Source organism: Cygnus atratus, chromosome 1, assembly GCF_013377495.2.
Source record: "Cygnus atratus isolate AKBS03 ecotype Queensland, Australia chromosome 1, CAtr_DNAZoo_HiC_assembly, whole genome shotgun sequence".
Lineage (NCBI taxonomy): Eukaryota > Metazoa > Chordata > Aves > Anseriformes > Anatidae > Cygnus > Cygnus atratus.
The window spans coordinates 36,086,579-36,107,061 of record NC_066362.1 but is presented as its reverse complement, the minus strand read 5'-3'; the positions used below and the strand labels follow the sequence as shown (position 1 = coordinate 36,107,061).

The following is a 20,483-nucleotide window of genomic DNA, read 5'->3' as shown; positions in this document are numbered from 1 at the left end:
ACTCAAAGGTCAAAGTAAAGGCATACAGTAAGTGGATGCAGGGGGACTAACATTATTTTTTAGCCTCGTTGATCATTCCTAATTTCCCACTGGCTGTTTTGACTGCTGCAAAGCACCGAGCAGATGTTTGCCCAGAATCATCCATTAAAACTCCAAGATCTTCTTCCTGAATGGCAAGGTAGAATAGCAGGAAAGCAGAGTCCTTCCGTAAGTTCAGGCTGTTTCCCCTCCCCACACTGGACACTGTTTTCATGTGCATCTACATGGATTTTCATCTAATCTGCCTAGCCTGTTAGTATCGTGTGGTTCTCGCACATACCTTCATAACCAGCCTTTACCTTAAACACCTTAACGTGGTATTTTCAGCAAATTATACTTCATTTTCCAGATTACTTGTGAACATGCTGCACAGTGCAGATTTAACACAGATCACCGCTAATGATCTCCCTCCATTGCAAAAGCCAGCCATTTATTTCTGTTCTTCAGCCCTATGTTTGTCCCTGTGGGAGACCCGTCCCTCTCATCTCATTGCTGCTTAGATTCATCAGGAGTCTTACAGGTGGGACTTCACCGAACACCTTTTGAAATCTAGGATAGCCTCCATCAGCTGCATCTCCTTTGTTCTCACACTTACGGACTCCTTCGGAGAGCTCTGACAACATAAAGGCGCTGGTGATCCGTCTACAGACAGCACACCTACCCACACTCTTCAACACCTCTGCGTGAGCACCAGCTGGCTCTAGCACTCACTGTGAGACACACTGACAAAAGCCAAGGCTGATCTCTCAACTGGAGGTTTGTCCTCTACCTCGTCTCATAAAAAAAAGAAAAGGGCTGTGGCACAGGGCCCTCTGTAAGCCTCTCAGTGATAAATGCAAAAACTGAGTTTTGTTTTCTTCTGCTATGACATTACCTTATCTTCTAAGCAAAGGTAAGGTGCTAAGACCTCCTCTGCTAACAGAAAAACCAACCACATTCGTGAGGAATAAAACAAACAGAGCAAAGCCTGAATTTCCACTTAGTGAGAAATAACAAAAGAACCAGCTTTGAATAACATTCTACAACGTTCCCCTCCACATTTTAAAAGTGTGTGCTTCAAAAAAGTTTCAGAACCCCATATGCACCACCACAGCTACAAATGCTTGGGTTCACAGCACTAGGTACACTGTAGCTACTGTTACTGTACAAATATGCTGGATACTCAGCATATTTTAAATTGGACCGCTTAAAAATTCAGATATTCACAGAGAAGCTTTTGAAACGCTTTACATCATCCAGACATAAGATGTTAAGTAAATAAGCAACGCTATTTACCCAGGATAGCTATAAGAAAGGAGAAATGACTGTCACATACCTTCTTCGTAGATTAATCCGACAATGTTCACAGGCTCCCTGCTCACTACAAAGATAGGATTCTCCTCTGTAGTTCTGGGGAAGTGTTGTGCCAATCTGCCAGGCTCCAGTATTAAACGCCGACCTTCATATATCAGTTCTTGATTCTGAGATGGTATTTTTGTCTGTTTGTAGACCAGCTCATGAAATATAGCAGCTCTACAATACAAACAATATATACAGTACTAGTTAGAGTCACTACAACACAACAGTTCAACAACTCAGATTTTGTATTACTTATAATAAAATCCCTTTTTACTTCTTTTGAATTAAGAACGCTTTTTATACATAAAACATCTGTCTTATAACACCAAAAAGCAGCGCTGCCTAAGGCTCCAGCTTGCTCTGTTACAAAAAGAAATGCTGTTCCTTGGAAAATACCAAACTTCCCTCTGTACCTCTGATTTTCCACCAAAGCACTTTTTATGAGTGTCTGTGTAAACAAACTTGCTTTGTCCTGCAGCCTGAAGGTCAGTAGAAACAGGCAATGTCAGATGAGAGGAAGGAAGCATACTTCACTTTTCTCAGGCATACCCATTTCTTAAAAACAGGTATATGGTCTCTCCACGAGAAAAGTCTGGTGTTCTACATGTCAAAAAGCACACACCCTAAATCCAGCCTTGAAGCTAACAGATGGCCAGATTCATCTCCTAAAACAGCAGTGAGCAGAACAACCAAGGATACTTTGGTATTTTATTTCAAGCAATCACTGAATATGAGACGTAAGAATTCATAAGTTCAAACGACAACTACAAAACGCTTAAACAAACTAACAGGAAGGACCAGTTTGTCTCCTGTGCAGCACTAGCACACTGCTGCCTCTGAATAGGACAGCCAGCACTGAAGTAATCATAAAGGTAAATAATAAAATAAAGGAAAAAGTAAAGTAACAAATAGCAATTAGAACTACAAGCAAGATTTCTCTGCAAAATTGATACTCCGGCAATACAAGCAACAGAACAAAAAAGAAAAACTGGAAAAGGCCAGAACTGTATTTGCACATTTGATGAAATAACTGTATTTGTTCTCATATTAAAGGATAATCTATGCTTTCCATTATCTGTAGTAAGGCAGAGAAAATGCATGTTTTTTTCTATCAAACTATAAATCAGATTTTACAGCTTTTAACATCAGTGCCTGATGACCACGAAGTGAACACCATATAACTCAGGATCCTAAATTGTACCAATTACAACGTCAGAAGCCCTGTGAGAGTTTTATGTCAGACACAGATGACGTGCATGTTTTATATTCTTGATGACAAGGTAAGTACAGTGGGAGTTGAACGCATTCTCTGAAAAACTATTTTGTAAATAGCAGGTACTAAAAAACGTAGCATAAACACACCTGGGCTGAGTTGGTAACCATTACAAACTCAAAAGCACTGTAACAAACATGTTAAGGATTAAGTCTCTGTTCTGGCACTGATTAAGCCCAAACCTAAGATCAGCTGATTTGACCTTCAGCAATTTTATTTTTATTAGATATATTCACCAACATACTTCAGTGCACTGTGAATTCAGAGAGAAATTACAAGCTTACACTTCCAGATAAACTGACAAGGAAAGGCTACCGAGTATGTAACGCTGGTGGTCTCAGGTCTTGATACTGTTTGCCAGAGCAAGAGCAAAGAATTGAAAACAAATGAAAATACAGTGAGCAACACTTACGTATTGTAGCTGTGAATATAAACTTTGTGCAAGGTCATCTGCTGGAGCGAAAAGATGTGGATTATTATTCGGTGCAGTATGTCACTTGTCTCTGCAAAGAACTGGTCAAATCCCCAGCATTTTTCCTGGTCTGCTTCCAGAATATTTGCGAGGACGGGTGTGAGCAGTACTTGCAGACCCCTAGAGAACACCAGGAAGACATAAACCAACTTGAGTCTACCTGGATCTTTTCATACTTTTACTATCTCGAGAATACAAGTCTGTCTATTATGCCTTGAAGAATATTCCAGCGCTACTTTTTTCCTTTGCTGAATAACAGAATGTTCAGTGATAATGTCCATTGTTTTTCATTAATTATAACACTTTATCTCTTTCCTTTTGAGGCTTGACTATTAAATATTTTTTTCCTTGATATCTCACAAACTTCACAGACACTAAAAATAAATGACAATTTAAAAAGTCTGCATCAGAGAGCTAAGGTCATGTTCTACCACTGCTGGGCAATAGTTTTTTATCCAGCTCACACCAAACACTTAACGCACTTTATCAGTTTGGAGCAGGTTTCAGCCATTTACAGTCTGCTGGCAGAGCTGCTTGTGTGTTGCTTTTAGTCGGCACCAGCTCAGTTAGCAAAGACATCACTGCAATTGTCAGTGCTAACAAAAACTCATCTTGATTGAGATGGGACTAAATCAGTATTTGATGCATGCAGCTCAACTGCTGCAAAAGAAAACGTGCAACAACTGCCTCACAGCTATCACTGTTCCAGGAAAAGGCCAACCTTTCTTGTATTCCTGCTTTGAAAATCTGACTTGCAAGGAATGTTGTGGATCCTACTCCTATGTTATCACAGGCAACTTCTTGGAAGTTTTAAAAATACGTACATGTCAAATCTGACCTCAGTGGGTAAAACTGGTAACACTTTGGAGCAAGCTTCAGTGATGGTCCCACTGGAGGTCAGTGGATGCCGAGCTCCTAACTCACCTCAGTCTAAACTTGCAACAATAAATTCTGTTTAAATGCTATTTGAAAATATTACTACAAACAGACATCTAGTAAAAAAAAAATCTGCTTCCTTGATTATTTAAAATACATGAATTATATGGAATAAGCAGAAGGAAACAACTAAGCACTACCATGAAAAACATAAATTGTATGTTTTGTATGCTATAAATAAATTTACTTTTACAAACTAATAAACTGATAAAAAGCAGACTTCCATTCTACACTCCTTATGGGTCAACATATTTGGCTTCCACAAAATTTGTTTCCAAAGCCTGTTCACAGAGTAATTTCATTCTCACTTCACTGAGAAAGAGAAAAATAGCTTTGTATAAGTGTTCAGCAAGATACTTAGGAACAGTTCAGCAAGGTACTTAGGAACGCCTGTAATTGTGTATTATGAAGAAGACTCAGAAACGTTCAGGCTGGATGTTAGAAAAAGGTTCTTCACTGAAAGGGAGAACAGGCTCCCCAGGGAAGTGGCCACAGAACCAAGACAGAGTTCAAGAAGCGTTTGGGCAACACTCTCAGACATAGGGTTTGATTTTTCTGTGGTCCTGTGTGGAGCCAGGAGTTGGACTCAATGATCCTTGTGAGTCCCTTCCAACTCAGGATATTCTATGAGTCTCTGAAATAAATAGGCTATAGGAGGTGTTTTTAAGATCATACTGTGGTCAGATCTTTCACATTATGTTTGCTACGGAAATTTGTTAAAAAGCGAATCATCCTTAAAATGTTGAGGGGCGATTACACTGCATTGAACGCTTCGGTCTCCCCTTTCTGTGTATCAGCAATAATTATTCTTTGTGTCTAAATCAGTCTTCCATGGCTCTTCCTACTGAGTATTACAAAATATGAAGCAAAAACAAAAATAAATGATAAAAAATAGAAGATACTAAAAGAATTTGTTGCATCTGCTGAGGCAGATTGTTTTCTGGGAAAAATGTAAATTTATGAACTGTCTTTTCTTATCATTTCCTACTGTTTAATTTTTAAGTCACATTCTTGCAAGAAAGGGAAGGAGTGGTGCATCAATTCAAGATTCATTAAATCTTCATGCTCCTTTCTGAGGGTGGAAAAAATAGTAATAATCTTTGTTCCACTCACACCACTTCAGATTCATAGATGCTCATTTGTAATATTAGCTATACTAGTTAGCTATATACTAGCAATACTTCAGTTAGCAATACTAAAACTATTTGGACAGATGGGAAGAAAAAACACATCAGAACCTATTAGTACATTGTATGGATCTACCGAAGAGTTCAAAGAAAACAACTCAGCAATCAGACCTCCATTCCAGAGGCCCAATCCTGAGAAATAATTGCCAAAGCACAATCAAGCAACATCGAAACATTTTGTGAGAAGCTAAAACTTACTTTGAAAGGCTACAAGAAACAGGCATCTCCCAGCTCCACTCAATTGGTCCATTTTCTGCTTTCTGTATTCCAGAAATAGCACCAGAAGGTTTCCCGGTGATTATTTTATACCTGTGACACATTATAAAAATAATACAGACTTAACTGCTACTTCCTACAGACAGGTCTAGTAAACTACTCCTCAAAATAGAATCAGTAATATAAATTCTGGAGCCAGAGAGAACATTAGGCCAGCCTGCTGTTTAGAGGCGGTGCAATAATTAGGGAGCTTCCCTTATAAGCTGACAGAGTGGTACTAAAATAATAAATAATGAAGTAGAAATATTCTGGACTATGCTGGAGAAGCAATTTTGTTTACGTTAGAGAAAAATTAAGGAGAGATCTCTAGCATTACTGCGAGAAGCTGAAGTTTGTTCACAAGTATTAATTAATCAAAATCAGGTTGCCAAGGAACTTTAATTTGGGGATTTACTTGACTAACTTCTAGTAGGTTCCATGCCAAGAGATAACATTTAGCTACCACAAAGGCACTTGGGGATGAAGGAACAGGAGGTGGGCTTTGAGAAATTACAACTTGAAAACATCCAGCAATTCAGATACAATTTAGCACCGTCCAACTTTGTACCTAGCAGGCTAGTATTTCTCAAGCTTCTCAGGAAATGAATCAGGAGCAACAGTCTTTGAAACGTAAAAGTTCAGTTGTGCTTTCTCTTCTCAGAGGACAAGGTACATACAAAACATACTCCTGTTCCTTGCTTCTCTCTCAGGCAGCCAAGCGTCAAGGAGACAAGAATGCCTGTGGGAGAATCAAAGCATGGGCAGTTCCTTAAGCTAAGCAACCTGTAGTCAGCCTCAACAAAGAACAGCAGTACAGCGGAGTTACTGGCACATCAGTGTGCCCAAGTACCGTCTCGCGTCTTGCTTTAGTTTTTAAATGCAATACATGGAAGAACAACAAAATAGAACTAGACTAAGATGAAAAAGGAATTTCAACCAGCACGTCACAGACAGAACTTCCGTTTCATGTTTAGGAGCTACCTGTTGTCGCTAGCTACAGTACCTGATTGTGTGAAATAAGCAAAGCCATGACTCTGCTACTAAAACAAATAAATGTCAGTCTCAGGGGTAGTGCATGCATTTCAAGACTGTCTGGAGAGACAATCATTTAAAGGATAAGAACAATTTGCAGCGCTGAAAACACATTTCAGAATACCACAAGATCATCTGAATATCCAAATTACATATACCGCACTGCAATAGGCAACGGTGAAGGAAAGATGTGTGGAAAAACATCAGTATTCAGGGGGAAATCTGATACTTCGTTCAGGTCTGAAGGTCCCACACAGTAAAATCTTTGTTGAAGTAGAATTTTAAAGAATGTTATGCCTTAAATATTTTCATTACCTTACTGTTTATAATATGTATATAGGATTTCTTCGGAAAAAAAATAAAAAACACATTTCATGGACTGACTTTAAATTTATGAACAGATAAAATTCTCCTACTAAATTACCTACATCACTTCCTTGTTTCTACGAGGTCCTTCAAAAGGTCGGAAAGGCAAACTCCCTGTTGCAGCATGGTAAAAAGTCACCCCTATACTCCACAGATCAACTGTGGCTCCATACTTTTTCTGATGCTCTTTCCTCAAAACTGCTCTCTCATACATATCTGGATGCTAATGAGGAAAAAAAAAAACAGATAAAAATAACTTAGATGGACAACATAAAGAACAAAAACACAATCTATCATTTCACAGCAAATTTTTCATCAGAAAATGAAATTAGTTTATATTGTGAAATTTGCTTAAGTTATTCCAACAAATTACAACAAAAATGCTCCTCGGTATATGATAGCTACTTTTAATAAAGTTTTGCCAAAAATAGGCCACTAGAATAAAACAGCACCAAAGAAAAGAAGAAAGCCAGTACTCCTCCAGATGACTGCGAAACAACAGAAACTAAATTGGAAAAGGGTCCATAGCAGAGGAAAGTATCGGTTACAGTATTACATGTGGGAAAACATTTTTAGGCAATGGCAGGAAGACAATTACATCTAAGATGCTTGTACTGAAGCTTCTCTGCCTGCCTCTCTCTAGCTAACAATGATGTCAAGTAAGTGAGGCTTAACTACACTTAACATCAACCACTTATTCAATACAAACTGAAAAATATCTAAAGGAATAAAGACATTCATAACTAGAATAGTGGTGTTGTTCCTTTCACTCACGGAAACTACAGAAATTAGACCTGGAAATTATTTCAAGGCTACTGTGCTCAGGTCAGCAGAACTGGCGTGACCCAAGGTGAAAAAGGTGGAAAGTTATAAAAACAAGTATAGCACAAGGATTTCATTATTAATTTCCAGCAGTCTGAACTTCACCTATTCAACTCTCATCACAAAGGGTGCCAGGCTTTAAACATTTTCTCAACAGAAAGTAAAATCACATGGCCTTACTAAATACTCTTCCGTGCCATAGAGAGAAACAAACTGTTCATCATCTTCGAGTTCTCTCGCAGCGCCGAAGTCTGTCAGCTTGTAAACGGACTGACCATCTTCACCTATAACACGCATTATATTGCCTGGCTTGATGTCACGGTGCACTATTCCGTTTTCCCGGAGATGATTCATCCCAGCCACTTCAATAACAAAAAAGGCAGAATTTACATATGCATCTCGACACTCAACTGCACAAGCACTGACCCATAACTGAGGCTAAGAATACATCTGTGTCCACTTTCTCATTGGGAAATGGGAATGAGCAGAGACATCCAATTAACAAAAAGACCAGAAAATGTCCTAAGCATTTTTTTCCTTTTCTTCTTTTAAACAGCTAACTTACACTATTTCTTGCTCTCAGAAACATCTTTCCCATAAAGTACTGGTGGATATTTTTCTAACAACAGGCAGATACAGGTAAAACTCATAATTTTTCTGATTTACTCTTCTGAGATTAATTATCACTATAAATCAGTCAAATACGTGACAATCTTCATCAAACAATCTTAAACACACAAACAATCAAGATTTATGGCAATGATTTAGACAAAAACATTTAAAGCTTTACATCTTAATTCAGCTGTCTACACCAATATAGGCACAAATAAAAGGTACGACTCCACATAGCTATCTTAATTTGTTGAATTAATTGACAGATTCAAACTCCTTGTCTCCTGCTATTTCAAGATAAACAAAAGTATGAGTTTGTTTCAGTCAACGAAAAGAGCGAAGTCTACATACCTACATCTCTCAAAACAATTAAGAACTCAGACTCTGGCAAACCGAAGGCATTAGATGGCTCCTCTAGAACTGTATATAAACTCCCACATGGACAGAATTCCATCACTAGTACTTTGTGCCTACTTGTTGTCTGGAAAACAATACCAAAAGATAAGTTTGCGATTACTGTGAAAACAATGTCAGAAATTACATATAGCACAGGAGCTTACTTAAAATAAACAAATAAATAAAAACAATCAGTAGCTAGACCACAAGTACCATTCTGGTGATCTTCAAACCAAGCACAGATCAATTTTTATATTATTTCACTTATTCTAACTTGGAGATGAAGAAAGCCTCAAGTTGTAGGTCCTTGCAGGGTAGACAGCAGTATCAATAGGTGGGCAAACAAGAAACTACAGCACAGGAGAGCAGAAAGAACAATTCACTTCTTTCTTCTTTAGCAGCCTCAGCATCTGGGTCATTTCAATTGATCAGTCTCAAGCTTCAGCACTGTAATTCGTATTTACTAAAATTCTACAGGTACTATGTCATTATTTTAGTTGGTTACAAAGCAAAAGCAAAAAAAAAAGTCATAATTGCTGAAACACCTCCAGTTTTCAAGTGTTTGCTGTAAATTAACTGTATTCACCTTGCTTGATGCTTCTGTGTCTTATCAGTATGTATTACGTATTCATACATGTAGATAACTTAAAAATCCTAATTCAAAATAAAGCTTAGGACAATAGCTTCTCGAGATGACTTTGAATGACCATAAACCGTGCCTAAACACTGAAACCAAGCATATTCTTTCAACAACAATAACAAAAAGAAAGAAAAAAAGGGGTGGCTAGGTCCACGTAAGTTACCATTCTTAAAAACGTAATTTTATCCTTTATAATTGAAGTAAAGCAATCTCAGATTACGACTACAACAATTCATTACCTCTTCTTCAATAGCAAACAATTTGACTATGTTTTTATGATTCAGTTTCTTCAATACTTCAAACTCTCGCATCTGAACATCCACAGGACGAAGGAAACTTATACTGTTAAATACTTTGACTGCATATAAATCCCCAGTTTTCTGTAAAAAAAAAACAAATTGTTAATCAAACAGAAGCGTAAGATTGTAAAAGCGCACATACCCATTATCCAAGCATTTTGAGATCTTTTGCTGTTTGTATGAGCATACCCAGATTAGAAAAACTTCAAAATAGTATTTTGTGTTAAGGTGAAAATTAAGATTCTCCTAAAAATATATATTATGTATGTATTGGTTTAGTTTAATATTGGCTAGAAGTAAACAGACTAGCAGAATGGAAACTCATGGTTAACCCCCCAAAATCAAAGTCCCTTTGAATAAAGAAGAGTTAGCATAAGACAGGCTATGCATTGAAGAATGACCCATGAACTCTGATGAAAAACAATTTTTCAGCAAGAGGTGAACCTCTTGCACAGACTGGAAAGAGGTGGCACACCCCACAGCTGAGAATCTTTGCTTGCTCAAGTTACAACTTTAGGAAGCTGAATGTTGCTCTCTTCATTTCTTTGTTTATACAGATACAGGAATATTTTACTTTTTCACAGAAGGCAGTCTCAAGCACTACATGCTACTCCTTAAAAGATTCAAACCCATCCAACAAGCAAGGCTCAGGAACACAGTCAAGGGCTTAATCAGACTTAAGTTCTCAGGTGGGACTAAGCCCCAACATGCTCATGCACCCACAGCACCAGCTTACTGTGCAGCTCCTGTCCCTTCGTAGGGCAAAGCACCTCCCTGTGCCCGTTCTAGGAATAAGTTACGCTGGCAGCCTTGTGTGTGTGACAGATTCGATTGAAGGATAAAGCCTTCCTGTGCTTAACCTAGGTGTGCTGTACAGCACACTGACGTGCACTGCTCGTGCCCCACTCAAGGTTTCCTCCCACTGACACCAAGCTGCAAGTCACCCCTCAGAACAGCGAGGGTGATGGGAGATGCAACCATGAAAACATATGTTTTCGGGGGAATCACTGTGTTGAAATTAATTCATGCAGAAAACCACACAAAATCCTGAATTACTGCTCAGTGTTGCTTCGCACAAATGTGGAATGTAGAAAACATTGTAGCTCACATATAACTTCATATTGATTTGACACAGTGTTGTTACTATAAGGGAACATCACTTCCACATCTAGGCTGTTCTTCATTCTGCGAGACCTACCATGGAGCTCAGTGGAATGGAATGACTAGGCAAATAAGGTCATTTTACCTCCTTGGGTTACAACATACACAGATCTGTACTACTTTGTAGTGTTTACTCAAAGCACGTCAGCCAAAATCATGGTGTTCAACACATCTATGAAGCATTGACTTAAAGGCAGAGATTACAGTAACTTCATCAGATATAATATGTTAAGAATATTTCACTTACGGTACAAGATCATAAAAATCAAAACAGGTTTTAAAAGAACAGGGGAAAACTATGAAAAGCGCACTTAAAAAAGACACAAATATCATGTAATAATTGACAAGACATTTCTATTTAAATTTTTAAGCAAGGAGTATTTTTTTCATAGAACTGAAGAATGAAAGAACGAAGAATCAACTTTAACCATTAATATTTTACAAGGACAAATAATATCGCAAACAAATCCTCAGAGGTAACTGTACAGAACTCTAATTCTGTGGATGAATAGATTAAAAAAAAATAAAACTCCTTATAAATAGTTACGAAAATGCATTTGCTAAATCTTGAACCATCGATCATCAATTCCATGACATTATTCACACATGAAAAAGTTTTCAGTTTTATATTTTACTTGGATTAGTAAATCCTCACAAACCTTATGTCGCCCCCGGAAAACATTTGCAGTAGCTCCTTGTCCTAGAATGTCAGACAACAGCCAGAGGTAATTTGAAGTGCTCTGCATCTTTGCTCTCAATTAGACAGCTTTGGTTTTGACCTTAAAAACAAAAGGTAAAATATACCGAAATGCATTTTACTAAAATGCACAATGGGAACTTTTTAATTAAAAAAAAAAAAAAGGCATAAAAACCACACAGACTACTCCAAACGCATACATAGTTAAAAAGAACCAAGCGGAGGAATAAGAGGTGAAACAGAGAAACAAAATGAAGCTGAACAGTACCGGAAATCAAAAATAATGCCTTTGACACAACACTTCTCTGCATCCGAGATCCTTACTACCCAAACTTTGTTTGAAAAATCATCTGGCAAAGTAAAAACCATATAAACATTGCTCTATTGTAAATATGTCTTTAACACAGTAACAGAAACTATAGCAAAGAGTCAAAACCAAACGCACAAGACCAGCAGGACCAGTAACCGAGTCCGATTATTCACTTTGCAATGCCAAAGAACACACACGAGAGAGGACAGCTGATAAATGGATCTTTCAGATCAACTTTTTCTAGAGAAAACCTGGGGCCTCGCACTTCAGTACAGCTGTAAAGAAACTGGGCTAAATACCTACAAAGAGCTGTTTTGACTTGAGCTAGGTAACAGCCACGAGTAACACAAGCATTTTCAGCTACTTGTTAGAACCACTGATTTCCACTGGAAGAAATTAAAGGACGTTTCTCTCGTTTGCCTACAGGAAAGCTGGGGAGGGACTCTTTGTCTGGGAGTGTAGAGACAGGGCAAGAGGGGATGGCTTTAAACTGAAAGACAGTAGTTTTAGATTAGATAAAAGGAAGAAATTTTTTACTGTGAGGGCAGTGAGGCCCTGGCACAGGCTGCCCAGAGCAGCTGTGGATGCCCCACCCCTGGAGGTGCTCAAGGCCAGGCTGGATGGGGCTTTGGGCAACCTGGTCTGCTGGGAGGTGTCCCTGCCCATGGCAGGGGGGTGGAGCTGGGTGGGCTTTAAGGGCCCTTCCAACCCAAACCACTCTGTGATTCTACGGTTCCCTCACTTCTAAAATTTCATATCCAGTACGTCACATCAATTTTAGAGAGACAGCCCAGCTTACCCACCCTTCCTCGAGGATAAACTGTCAAACACTTAATTATTCACAGATTCAAAAGAAAGAAAAACATATGTTTGATTAAATAAAAGCTGTAAGAAAAAAATCAGAACTGCTAGCCTCCGCAAAAACAGCAGGAGGTACAGTTGAATACCTCTACCTTCCTGGTTTAATCAAAGCACTAATTTTGCCCTTAAATCTAGCAAAAGGACCTGAGAGCAAAGACCTAGCTTTCCAGATCTAAGGAACCTTAACAGCATGACACGGACCTGGGCAGGAGCAGGTCCTCCAGCAGCTGTCTTCCCTCAGTGCCGGGCAGACAGCTCTGCATCCGCCTGTCCTAGTGGCAACGACTGAAACACAGCAGAAACAGCTCGCTGAGATGTAGAAGCAAGTAACTGGAAAAGCCTTTGCTGCACCTCCTGGGAGAAGAGAGAGAGACTGGCTGGGTGGTGGCACGGAGCGCAGGGGGCTGGGTGCCAGCCACTGCTGTGGGCAGGGACAGCAGCGCTCCCACGACTTCAAACACATTTCTCTGCACTGAGCGACTGCTGATTTCCTGCTTTCCTTTAGCTACCGGCTCATGCAAGACGTGGAGTTTATTGTAAGGCCGTACCCAAAACATCTGGGTATTCACGGAGCATACAGCATGCAGTGAAATGCAAAGACTTGCCATCACTCCAAAATAAATTTGGAAGCATCCAGCAACAGCATTTTTTAAATCTAGACAAAGTTCTTTGTGCCCAGAGAAGCGAAGAAAGGTTTCATCTCAAATCTTAACAAGAATCTCTCAAATCTGAACCAAAAAAAAAAAAAAAGTCAAATGGAAATTCTCAGTTAACTCTGCTAAGACAATTGGCAATGGTAGAGTACCAAGTTCTCCCTGCTGGCAATTACTGTAGATGGCAGAGAGCTATCTATGATGCAGACACAGAAGGAAGAGGTCTGCAACAAAATAATACATTTCACAATTAAATTAAGCCCACTGTAAATACACGTTATCATCTATTTCCAACCAACAATCACAACCCCGTACTAAGGCTCAAACGTAATGAATCCCTTCTAAGCAAACCAAAAGTGTGCATGTGGATCAAACAAGCACAGTTTCTTCACTGATGTCTACTCAACTACCAAACATTTTAGTAGCCTGGTAGAAACTGGATCATCATGATGCCCAAAGCGATAGAGGTGAGGTAGCCCGTGTATGAGATCAGCTCTCTGCCATTACCTTCTTACTTTCTAATAAAATTTGCATCAAAGTCTTTGGGTAAAAACACCGCAAAAGGCCAAGTCTGCAATAGATAAGCTTGAATTTAATACAAAAGTAAGTCTCTAATGGGCTTTCAAGGTCTGTTTTTTGTTTTTAATTTGCAAAACTAAAGATCTAACTACGCCGGTATTAACCCCAGGTATGTACCAAAACAGTCAGTGTTGCACTATTAGGCTTTTTTTTGTTGTTGTTAAAAAAGTATTTTCATAATGATAACGAAATCCATGCTCTTTTAGCACAGTCTTCAGTCTAAAGACATAGAGGCTCAAGCAGCTTTGACTTTAATCAAGTTATAATAACAATGATTTAATAACTTATACAACCGCTAGAACTCCTTTGATCTAATACTTTTCCTTTCTTCGACTGACTCAGAGTCTCTAAACTCTCAGCATTTGTTAAGTTTCCTTTTCATGCCTTCCGTTACCTTCCTAAACCAATTCCCTCACCGAGCTTCGTGTTCAGGAAGCCACATGCGCCTGCCTCTGTCCCCGGCCCTGCTTCCAGCCTCAGCGCCAAACTTTGCATTCCCTGTGGTCATAAACCCTTATCGGAGAGGAGTCCCGGGTTCCTCACGCATATCCCCAGGCCTCCTACCAAGGGCTGATTTATTGTCCCCGCGACTCAGCACCAGTTCAAGTGCTCGGGGGCTGCTTCTCGGTGTCTTTAACCTTCTCTTTCTGCCTACCCCTCCCTTCTCAGCGGCCTGCAGCGGAAAGCCCAGGGGGACGGCTTCAGCCCGGCAGCCCAGGGAAGCAGGAGGAGGGCTGTGTGCGGGGAACCACCGCCCAAAGCTGGCTGTGGGGAGGCAGAGGTCGGCGAGGAGGCGATAAAGCAGCCGTGGGGACCACGCCTGCCCGCGGGGACACCCCGCGAGCCCCCACAGGGCTGGCAGGGCGCCGCTCCACCCCCCCCCCGGCACCCGCCTCCCGGGGCTCCTGCTCCCCCCGCACACTTTCGGGGCTTTCCAGCCCGGCCCCGGGCGCACGGCAGCGGCTCCACGTGAACCTTTTATTTTTATTTCTATGTTTTTTTTTTTTTTTCCCTCGGGACCGAGCCGCCCTAGGCCGCAGGCCCGGCCCCGCTCCCCGCGCTCTCCCCGGCCCCGCAGCTCCCGGCAGGGCCCCGCCGCCGCCCGGCGAACCGAGAGCGCCGCGCCCCGCAGCGCCCAGGGGAAGCGGCTCCCACCGCACCGCTGCCGCCCCCCTCGGCTCAGCCCGGCCTGGCCTCCCCGTGCCGTGCCGTGCCTTGCCGAGCCGAGCCCTGCCCGCCCCCCGGCCCCACGCACCGAGCCGCCGCTCGCCTGCCTGCCCAGCGCCCCGGCCCCTTCCGCCTTCCTCCGCCGCGCCGGGGAGGCGGAGCGGGCCCCGCCGCTGCGTGACAGGAGCGCCGCCTCGGGACCCGGCCCGGCCCCTTCCCTTCCCTTCCCTTCCCTTCCCTTCCCTTCCCTTCTTCCCTTCTTCCCTTCTTCCCTTCTTCCCTTCTCCCTTCTTCCGTTCCCTTCCCGAGGGGACCCCCGAGAAGCGTTCCCCAAAACGCCGTTTTTCGTGTTTAGGGGCTTCACGAGGGAAATGTGTCCCCGCCTCGTGTGAATTTCGGTTTCGCTCCCTACAGACCTCACCGAGCCTTGATGTTTTTCATGCGCTCACTTCCTCACTTAAGTTTCTTGGCAGCTGGCACGTAAAGGACAGCCACCTTTTGACCACGGGCTGTGTTTCCTGTGCTCATCAAAATTAATTCTGCGTTAATGAGGAATAGCTCCCGGACACGTTCGCGTGCTGTCCTCGCATCCTGCAAACCGTTGCAATGCTCCTCAGAAGTTGCACGGTTTACTTCCACCACCCCCTCCCCTGCACTCGGCTTTCCAAGCCTGTTTTTTTTTTTTTTTTTTTTTTTTTTCCACCAGCTTGGTGCCTATGAGTCAGCTCTGCCTTCTTCAGAAATATCCCTCGGATCATCCATATGGATCTCAGCAAAACCCTCTCAAAATCTGGAGAGCACCAGTGAACTTTTCCTACTTGTGTAACATCTTTAGCATGAAGACTGCTTCCGCTGCTGATTAAAACCAGGCTGGCCGCTGTCTCAGTACGTTCGTATTTTTGGAACCAGCCATTTTAAGTCACAGAATCACTCAGGCTGTAGGGGACTTTGGGAGGTCTCTGGTTCAACCTCCTGCTCAAAGCAGGGTCGGTGCCGACTTCAGATCAGGTTCACCAAGACTTTGTGCACCTAGACATCTCACCTCCAGTGCCACCCCGCCCCTGGTCTGGCTGCTGGCCACCCTCACTGCAGTTACCAGCCCATGTGCTTTCCCCAGGTCTTGCACCTACAAAGGTGATTCACGTGGCTTGTATGATTCAAAATGTCCATTTTCTTAGGGCATATTTGTAACATACTCAGTGATCCTTATGCAGGGAGCATCTTCTCTAGCCTTTAAATGTTTCACAGCATGAATCACAGGAGAGAGGTACGTTGAATATAGGAACAGGAAAAAAACAGACACCAAAATGGAAAGTGTCATTACAGCTTCGCTCTAGATTTTTTTCCTTGTCTTCTTTTGACTTCTTTTCAATGTATTAGTTAAACTTTTGGTATTCCTCACATATTTTGTATGTGGATTCTCATTCATGTTCACAAATTCAGCAGTCTGTAGTTGTATACCATTACATCTCTTCATCCTAACGATACAGTCATACAAACGGCAGCTGAAGCTGGCATGGTTCGTACAGCCTTCTGACATGTATGGATGTGAGAGCCAGAACTCAGAGAAGAAAAAGAGGCTGGGAAAGAAGTCAAACTGAGCATCGTTCTGGAACTTTGCTCTCGAAGAATGTTAATTAGCACATCCTGAAGTACAAATCAAGAAGCTATGAGAAGACTTAAATTAGAGCACACCCTCTGAAAGACCTGGAAGATAGACTAATACTTTTTTGTGGATGTATTATCAAATGGCTCAATTTCAGTATTTGCCTGGTGAGACAAAAAAAAAGATTAGGAAGAAAGCAAGGCAGCTGGGAGAGAGAATGGATATTAACAGCTTGACCATGACTTTCAGCAAGAGGGAAAGTGGTGGCTGGATTTTCTAGGATGTGTATCTCTGGTGGGTGTGTATCTGGGTGGCTGCTGGACACTGTAATAGAGTTTTGATAAAAGTTTTTACTGAACTCACACAGACTAAAACTCTGGGGAATGATTAACAGTAAGCCACGTTTGGTTGAAGGAGCTCATGGAAAATATAATAGTCACCAGCGTGATCTCTTCTTCCAGATTTCCAAGGCCCCATTTCCAAACATGAAAACACTAAACGTGAAGCTTTGTTCAAACTGCACTGAGAGCAATAAAATAGGCAACACATAGTCTCTTCTTTTAATCTTAATCTTGGGACTCTCCGGGCAACCTAGCAATAACGAGATAAGAACAGGGGAGTGGGGAAATCAACCGCAGTAGACACATGCCAGGAAAAAAAGAAATTATTTGACTTTTTAAAATTCTGAGTGAAAAATTGCATCTTACCACATAAATTTAAAAAAAACAAGAATCACTTTTTTCCAACATGCCACCAGAGCACCCTCCTGCCACGTGCTTGTGTAATACACATTGTTCACATAATCTACAGCCACCCACCTCATAACAAATGGGGAATACCAAACGTAATACCCTGAGATACACCGTGGACAAATAGACACCCACGTACCTGTCAGATTGAATGTAAGCAACCGACAGAGAAAGACCCACTGAGAGTACGAAATCATTTTTCACTGAACAATTACTCTACCTCTGACTTTTCACTTCTGGTATCACCAGGAACCGCATCAACTTGGCCTTAGCAGAAAAGTATTTCCCAGCACTTTCCATTTCTTTCTGATGTGGCACCTTTTGCTACTACCAGCATGTTTCACAACTGCTACCTTCCTCTCTTTCTCTGCCCCATCCAACTTCTGTTACTCGTTCCCCTCCCCCCTCCCCCTGTTCTTTCACTTCTGCTGGCATTTCCCAGCCCCGCACGGTGGTTTCAGTGTACTCAATCGGTTAAGACCTGTTGGTTATTTTCCTACGCTCTTCTTTCTTTGGTTTCCTGTTGGCTTAATTTACTGAAATGGCGTCAATTGAAGTTCAGTAACTGCGTGGTTACAGGCAGATGCTACAGTGAAATGAGCAAAATGGCCAACTGCTGCTGGAAAGGGTGGAGAAGGGAGGGAGACCCTGCCCACACATTACAGCTGCTTTCCTCGAGTCCACAGTAGCACATGGTAGCAGGATAGTTCCAGCTGGAAAACTCTATTCTCAAAGGGTCAGTATCTTTCTACATAGCTTTAAAAAAGCTATTCACTTATTTTGTAGGATCAGCTTTCCACTCTACATCATCTTGTCATGGAACCTGACAAGCTGAATCGAGAGGGGGTGGGGGCAGATTGCCTCTCTGGGCAGCAACTAGTTGGTAACAACATGTCTTACCTAAATTGATGAGCCTTTCCCTGAGAAAAATTGTCTCTCACCCTGCTGGCATGAAATTCATTGCCTGTTTTGCGCCTGGAAAAGGACTTACAAACCCAAAAGCTTACCTGCCTTTAATAACTACACCAGCTTGTAAATAAAAGATACAAGGACTTTGGAGATAGAGTATCTTAAAGACTTGCAGCTGTGGTTCCTACTTAGCTGTCTTTTAGCCTGCGGGAGGAAGTTTTGCTGCACACAAAAGAAGGAGTTGCTACCCCAGTGACGTTTTGCGCATCTTTAGACAATGCAGGTACACAGCAATGGTACCTGGTACAGGAGAGCTGCAAGAAGTTGTGTTGGTGCAGCCTTGAAATCAGATCATCCATTGTCTGAAGAAAAACATATGAATATCACGCTAATCTCTTAGAGAAATGTTTTCACTTCCTCTAGGAGAAATATTTTCACTCCCTATCTCCCTCCTATCCCACAAGAAGTGTTTTTGTAATACATGCAACACGTGTAATTGCTCTGTCCAGAGAGTTTAGTTCATGCTCTGAATGCATGCTGCATCACCAGATTTTTCTTTGGAAATAAGAAGGAAAGTGCATTTTTTCCCAGTAGGTTTAAAAAAAAAAAAGCAGGACTCCATCTGTTCAAAGTCAAGATGCAGAAACCCATCGGCAGCCTTTCTTGGTTCTTTGCAGAGATGGCAAGTAGGCACTGCATAGCCACGTGCACACCACGTAACCCCACTATAAGCACCTGCAGACCTCTGGTCCCCGCACAGCTGAAGAAAGTCACAGAAAAATAATGCTAGCAGTCAGGATCAGTCTCTGCGTGTTGTCTAAAGATATAGAAACCCACATCCAACACAACACACAGATCCTGTTTTGTGGCTCACACTTCACGTAATCCCTCGCAGTACAGTATTCTGCTCCAACCAGGTCAAAGCAAATAAAAGCAAACAATAATTTTTTAAATCTTCAAGCTGAAGCAAAGTTTCTCAGAAGACCACGCTATCAAACCACTCATCCTACAGGATATTTTTTGTCATGGATGACAAATCAAAAATCACGATTTTATGATAGCCGGGCTGATGGCTGCCATACACGTTCCTTCTGCTTTATACCCATCCTTGCCTGGCACTGCCCCGGCAGGCCACTAAGTTGATGTGCTTTGAGGGGGAAGTGTTTCTGCCTTTTCATCTCCCTGAATAGCTCAGATGTTCCCTAAGCTGAACATCACATTTAGCACAAAGGAAGCTACAGGGGAAAGCGGGGCTGAGGAAGGAGCACGCTCTCCTTGTGCAGGGGCCGGTCTTTATCCTCTTCTCCTGCAGCCAGAATTTGATGATAGCTAAATCTGCTGTGTTAGGCAAATGGAGCAGTCAGATGTACTAACAGAATTACTGACTGGAGGCTTTTTCATGCTTTTACCAAGTATTGAAAGCAGCAGCACTACCCTTCCTTCAGAATATGGAAGTCTAAATCATCTATGCCAAACAGTAATTCCATTAAAATGACGCTCTAGTAAAGGTTTTTGTTTGCTTGTTTTAAATTTAAAGTCCTAAGAAGAACCTTATTGTTTGCCTTATAATCTGCCTAGTGAAAGGCCTCCCTTCCCTGTGATAAAGCTGCTGTAACTGCAGGGGTAGGAGACCAAGCTGAACACAGAGCAGGAGCAGACGGTGGTAGCAAACACTCAGCAATAGCCCAGTAGACCCTCGAGCTATGCGTGGAAGGGCAGCTACAAGGTGCAAGAGCAGGGCTGCATATGCAAAACATGGAGGCTGGAAGGCTTGTATTGCTACAGGAGAAAACAGAACTGATACTCGGCCCAGGGAACCTCTAGCAGTGGTATGGCAAGACGGAAGGAAATGGAAATGTAAAACTAAGAGGTATAGAAAGCACCACAAGAGAAAATAAAAATATTCTGAGAAAATAAAAATGAGTTACAGGAAACTTTCAACTAAGTGTATAAAAAAATCAGGAAAAAAATGTTTGATAGGACAGTATCACTTCTATAAAGAGTAGTAAACACCCTCTGCTTCCTTCCCCCAGTGAAAAGGGAGGCAATGGCAGTGAGTATCCTCAAAACGCTACCACATTGCACTCCTGGCTGCTGTTCCTGACCCACCTCCTTATTTTCCGT

The 20,483-nt window shown here is 41.7% G+C and overlaps 2 protein-coding genes across 6 annotated transcripts in view; one reads left to right on the top strand and one right to left on the bottom strand.

Annotated features, from left to right (window-relative positions):
• Nucleotides 1-15,638, bottom strand: part of TBK1 (TANK binding kinase 1) — a 29,242-nt gene extending 13,604 nt beyond the window's left edge. The window contains exons 1-10 of one of the 3 annotated variants that reach the window (XM_050708239.1): nucleotides 15,184-15,234; nucleotides 12,898-12,981; nucleotides 11,488-11,607; nucleotides 9,608-9,748; nucleotides 8,684-8,813; nucleotides 7,901-8,082; nucleotides 6,961-7,121; nucleotides 5,444-5,554; nucleotides 3,063-3,242; nucleotides 1,355-1,551 (exon numbers count right to left, since the gene is read on the bottom strand). In XM_050708239.1, the coding sequence (XP_050564196.1) occupies nucleotides 1,355-1,551; nucleotides 3,063-3,242; nucleotides 5,444-5,554; nucleotides 6,961-7,121; nucleotides 7,901-8,082; nucleotides 8,684-8,813; nucleotides 9,608-9,748; nucleotides 11,488-11,574 (1,189 nt within the window). In that variant the 5' untranslated portion in view covers nucleotides 11,575-11,607; nucleotides 12,898-12,981; nucleotides 15,184-15,234. Of the gene's footprint in view, nucleotides 1-1,354; nucleotides 1,552-3,062; nucleotides 3,243-5,443; nucleotides 5,555-6,960; nucleotides 7,122-7,900; nucleotides 8,083-8,683; nucleotides 8,814-9,607; nucleotides 9,749-11,487; nucleotides 11,608-12,897; nucleotides 12,982-15,183; nucleotides 15,268-15,516 lie in introns of those variants that run through there. The other 2 variants (XM_035543989.2, XM_035543987.2) reach the window with 2 other exon arrangements.
• RPL18A (ribosomal protein L18a) overlaps nucleotides 1-20,483 on the top strand; it is a 220,411-nt gene that overhangs the window by 168,841 nt on the left and 31,087 nt on the right. The gene's annotated exons all lie outside the window — the stretch shown is intronic.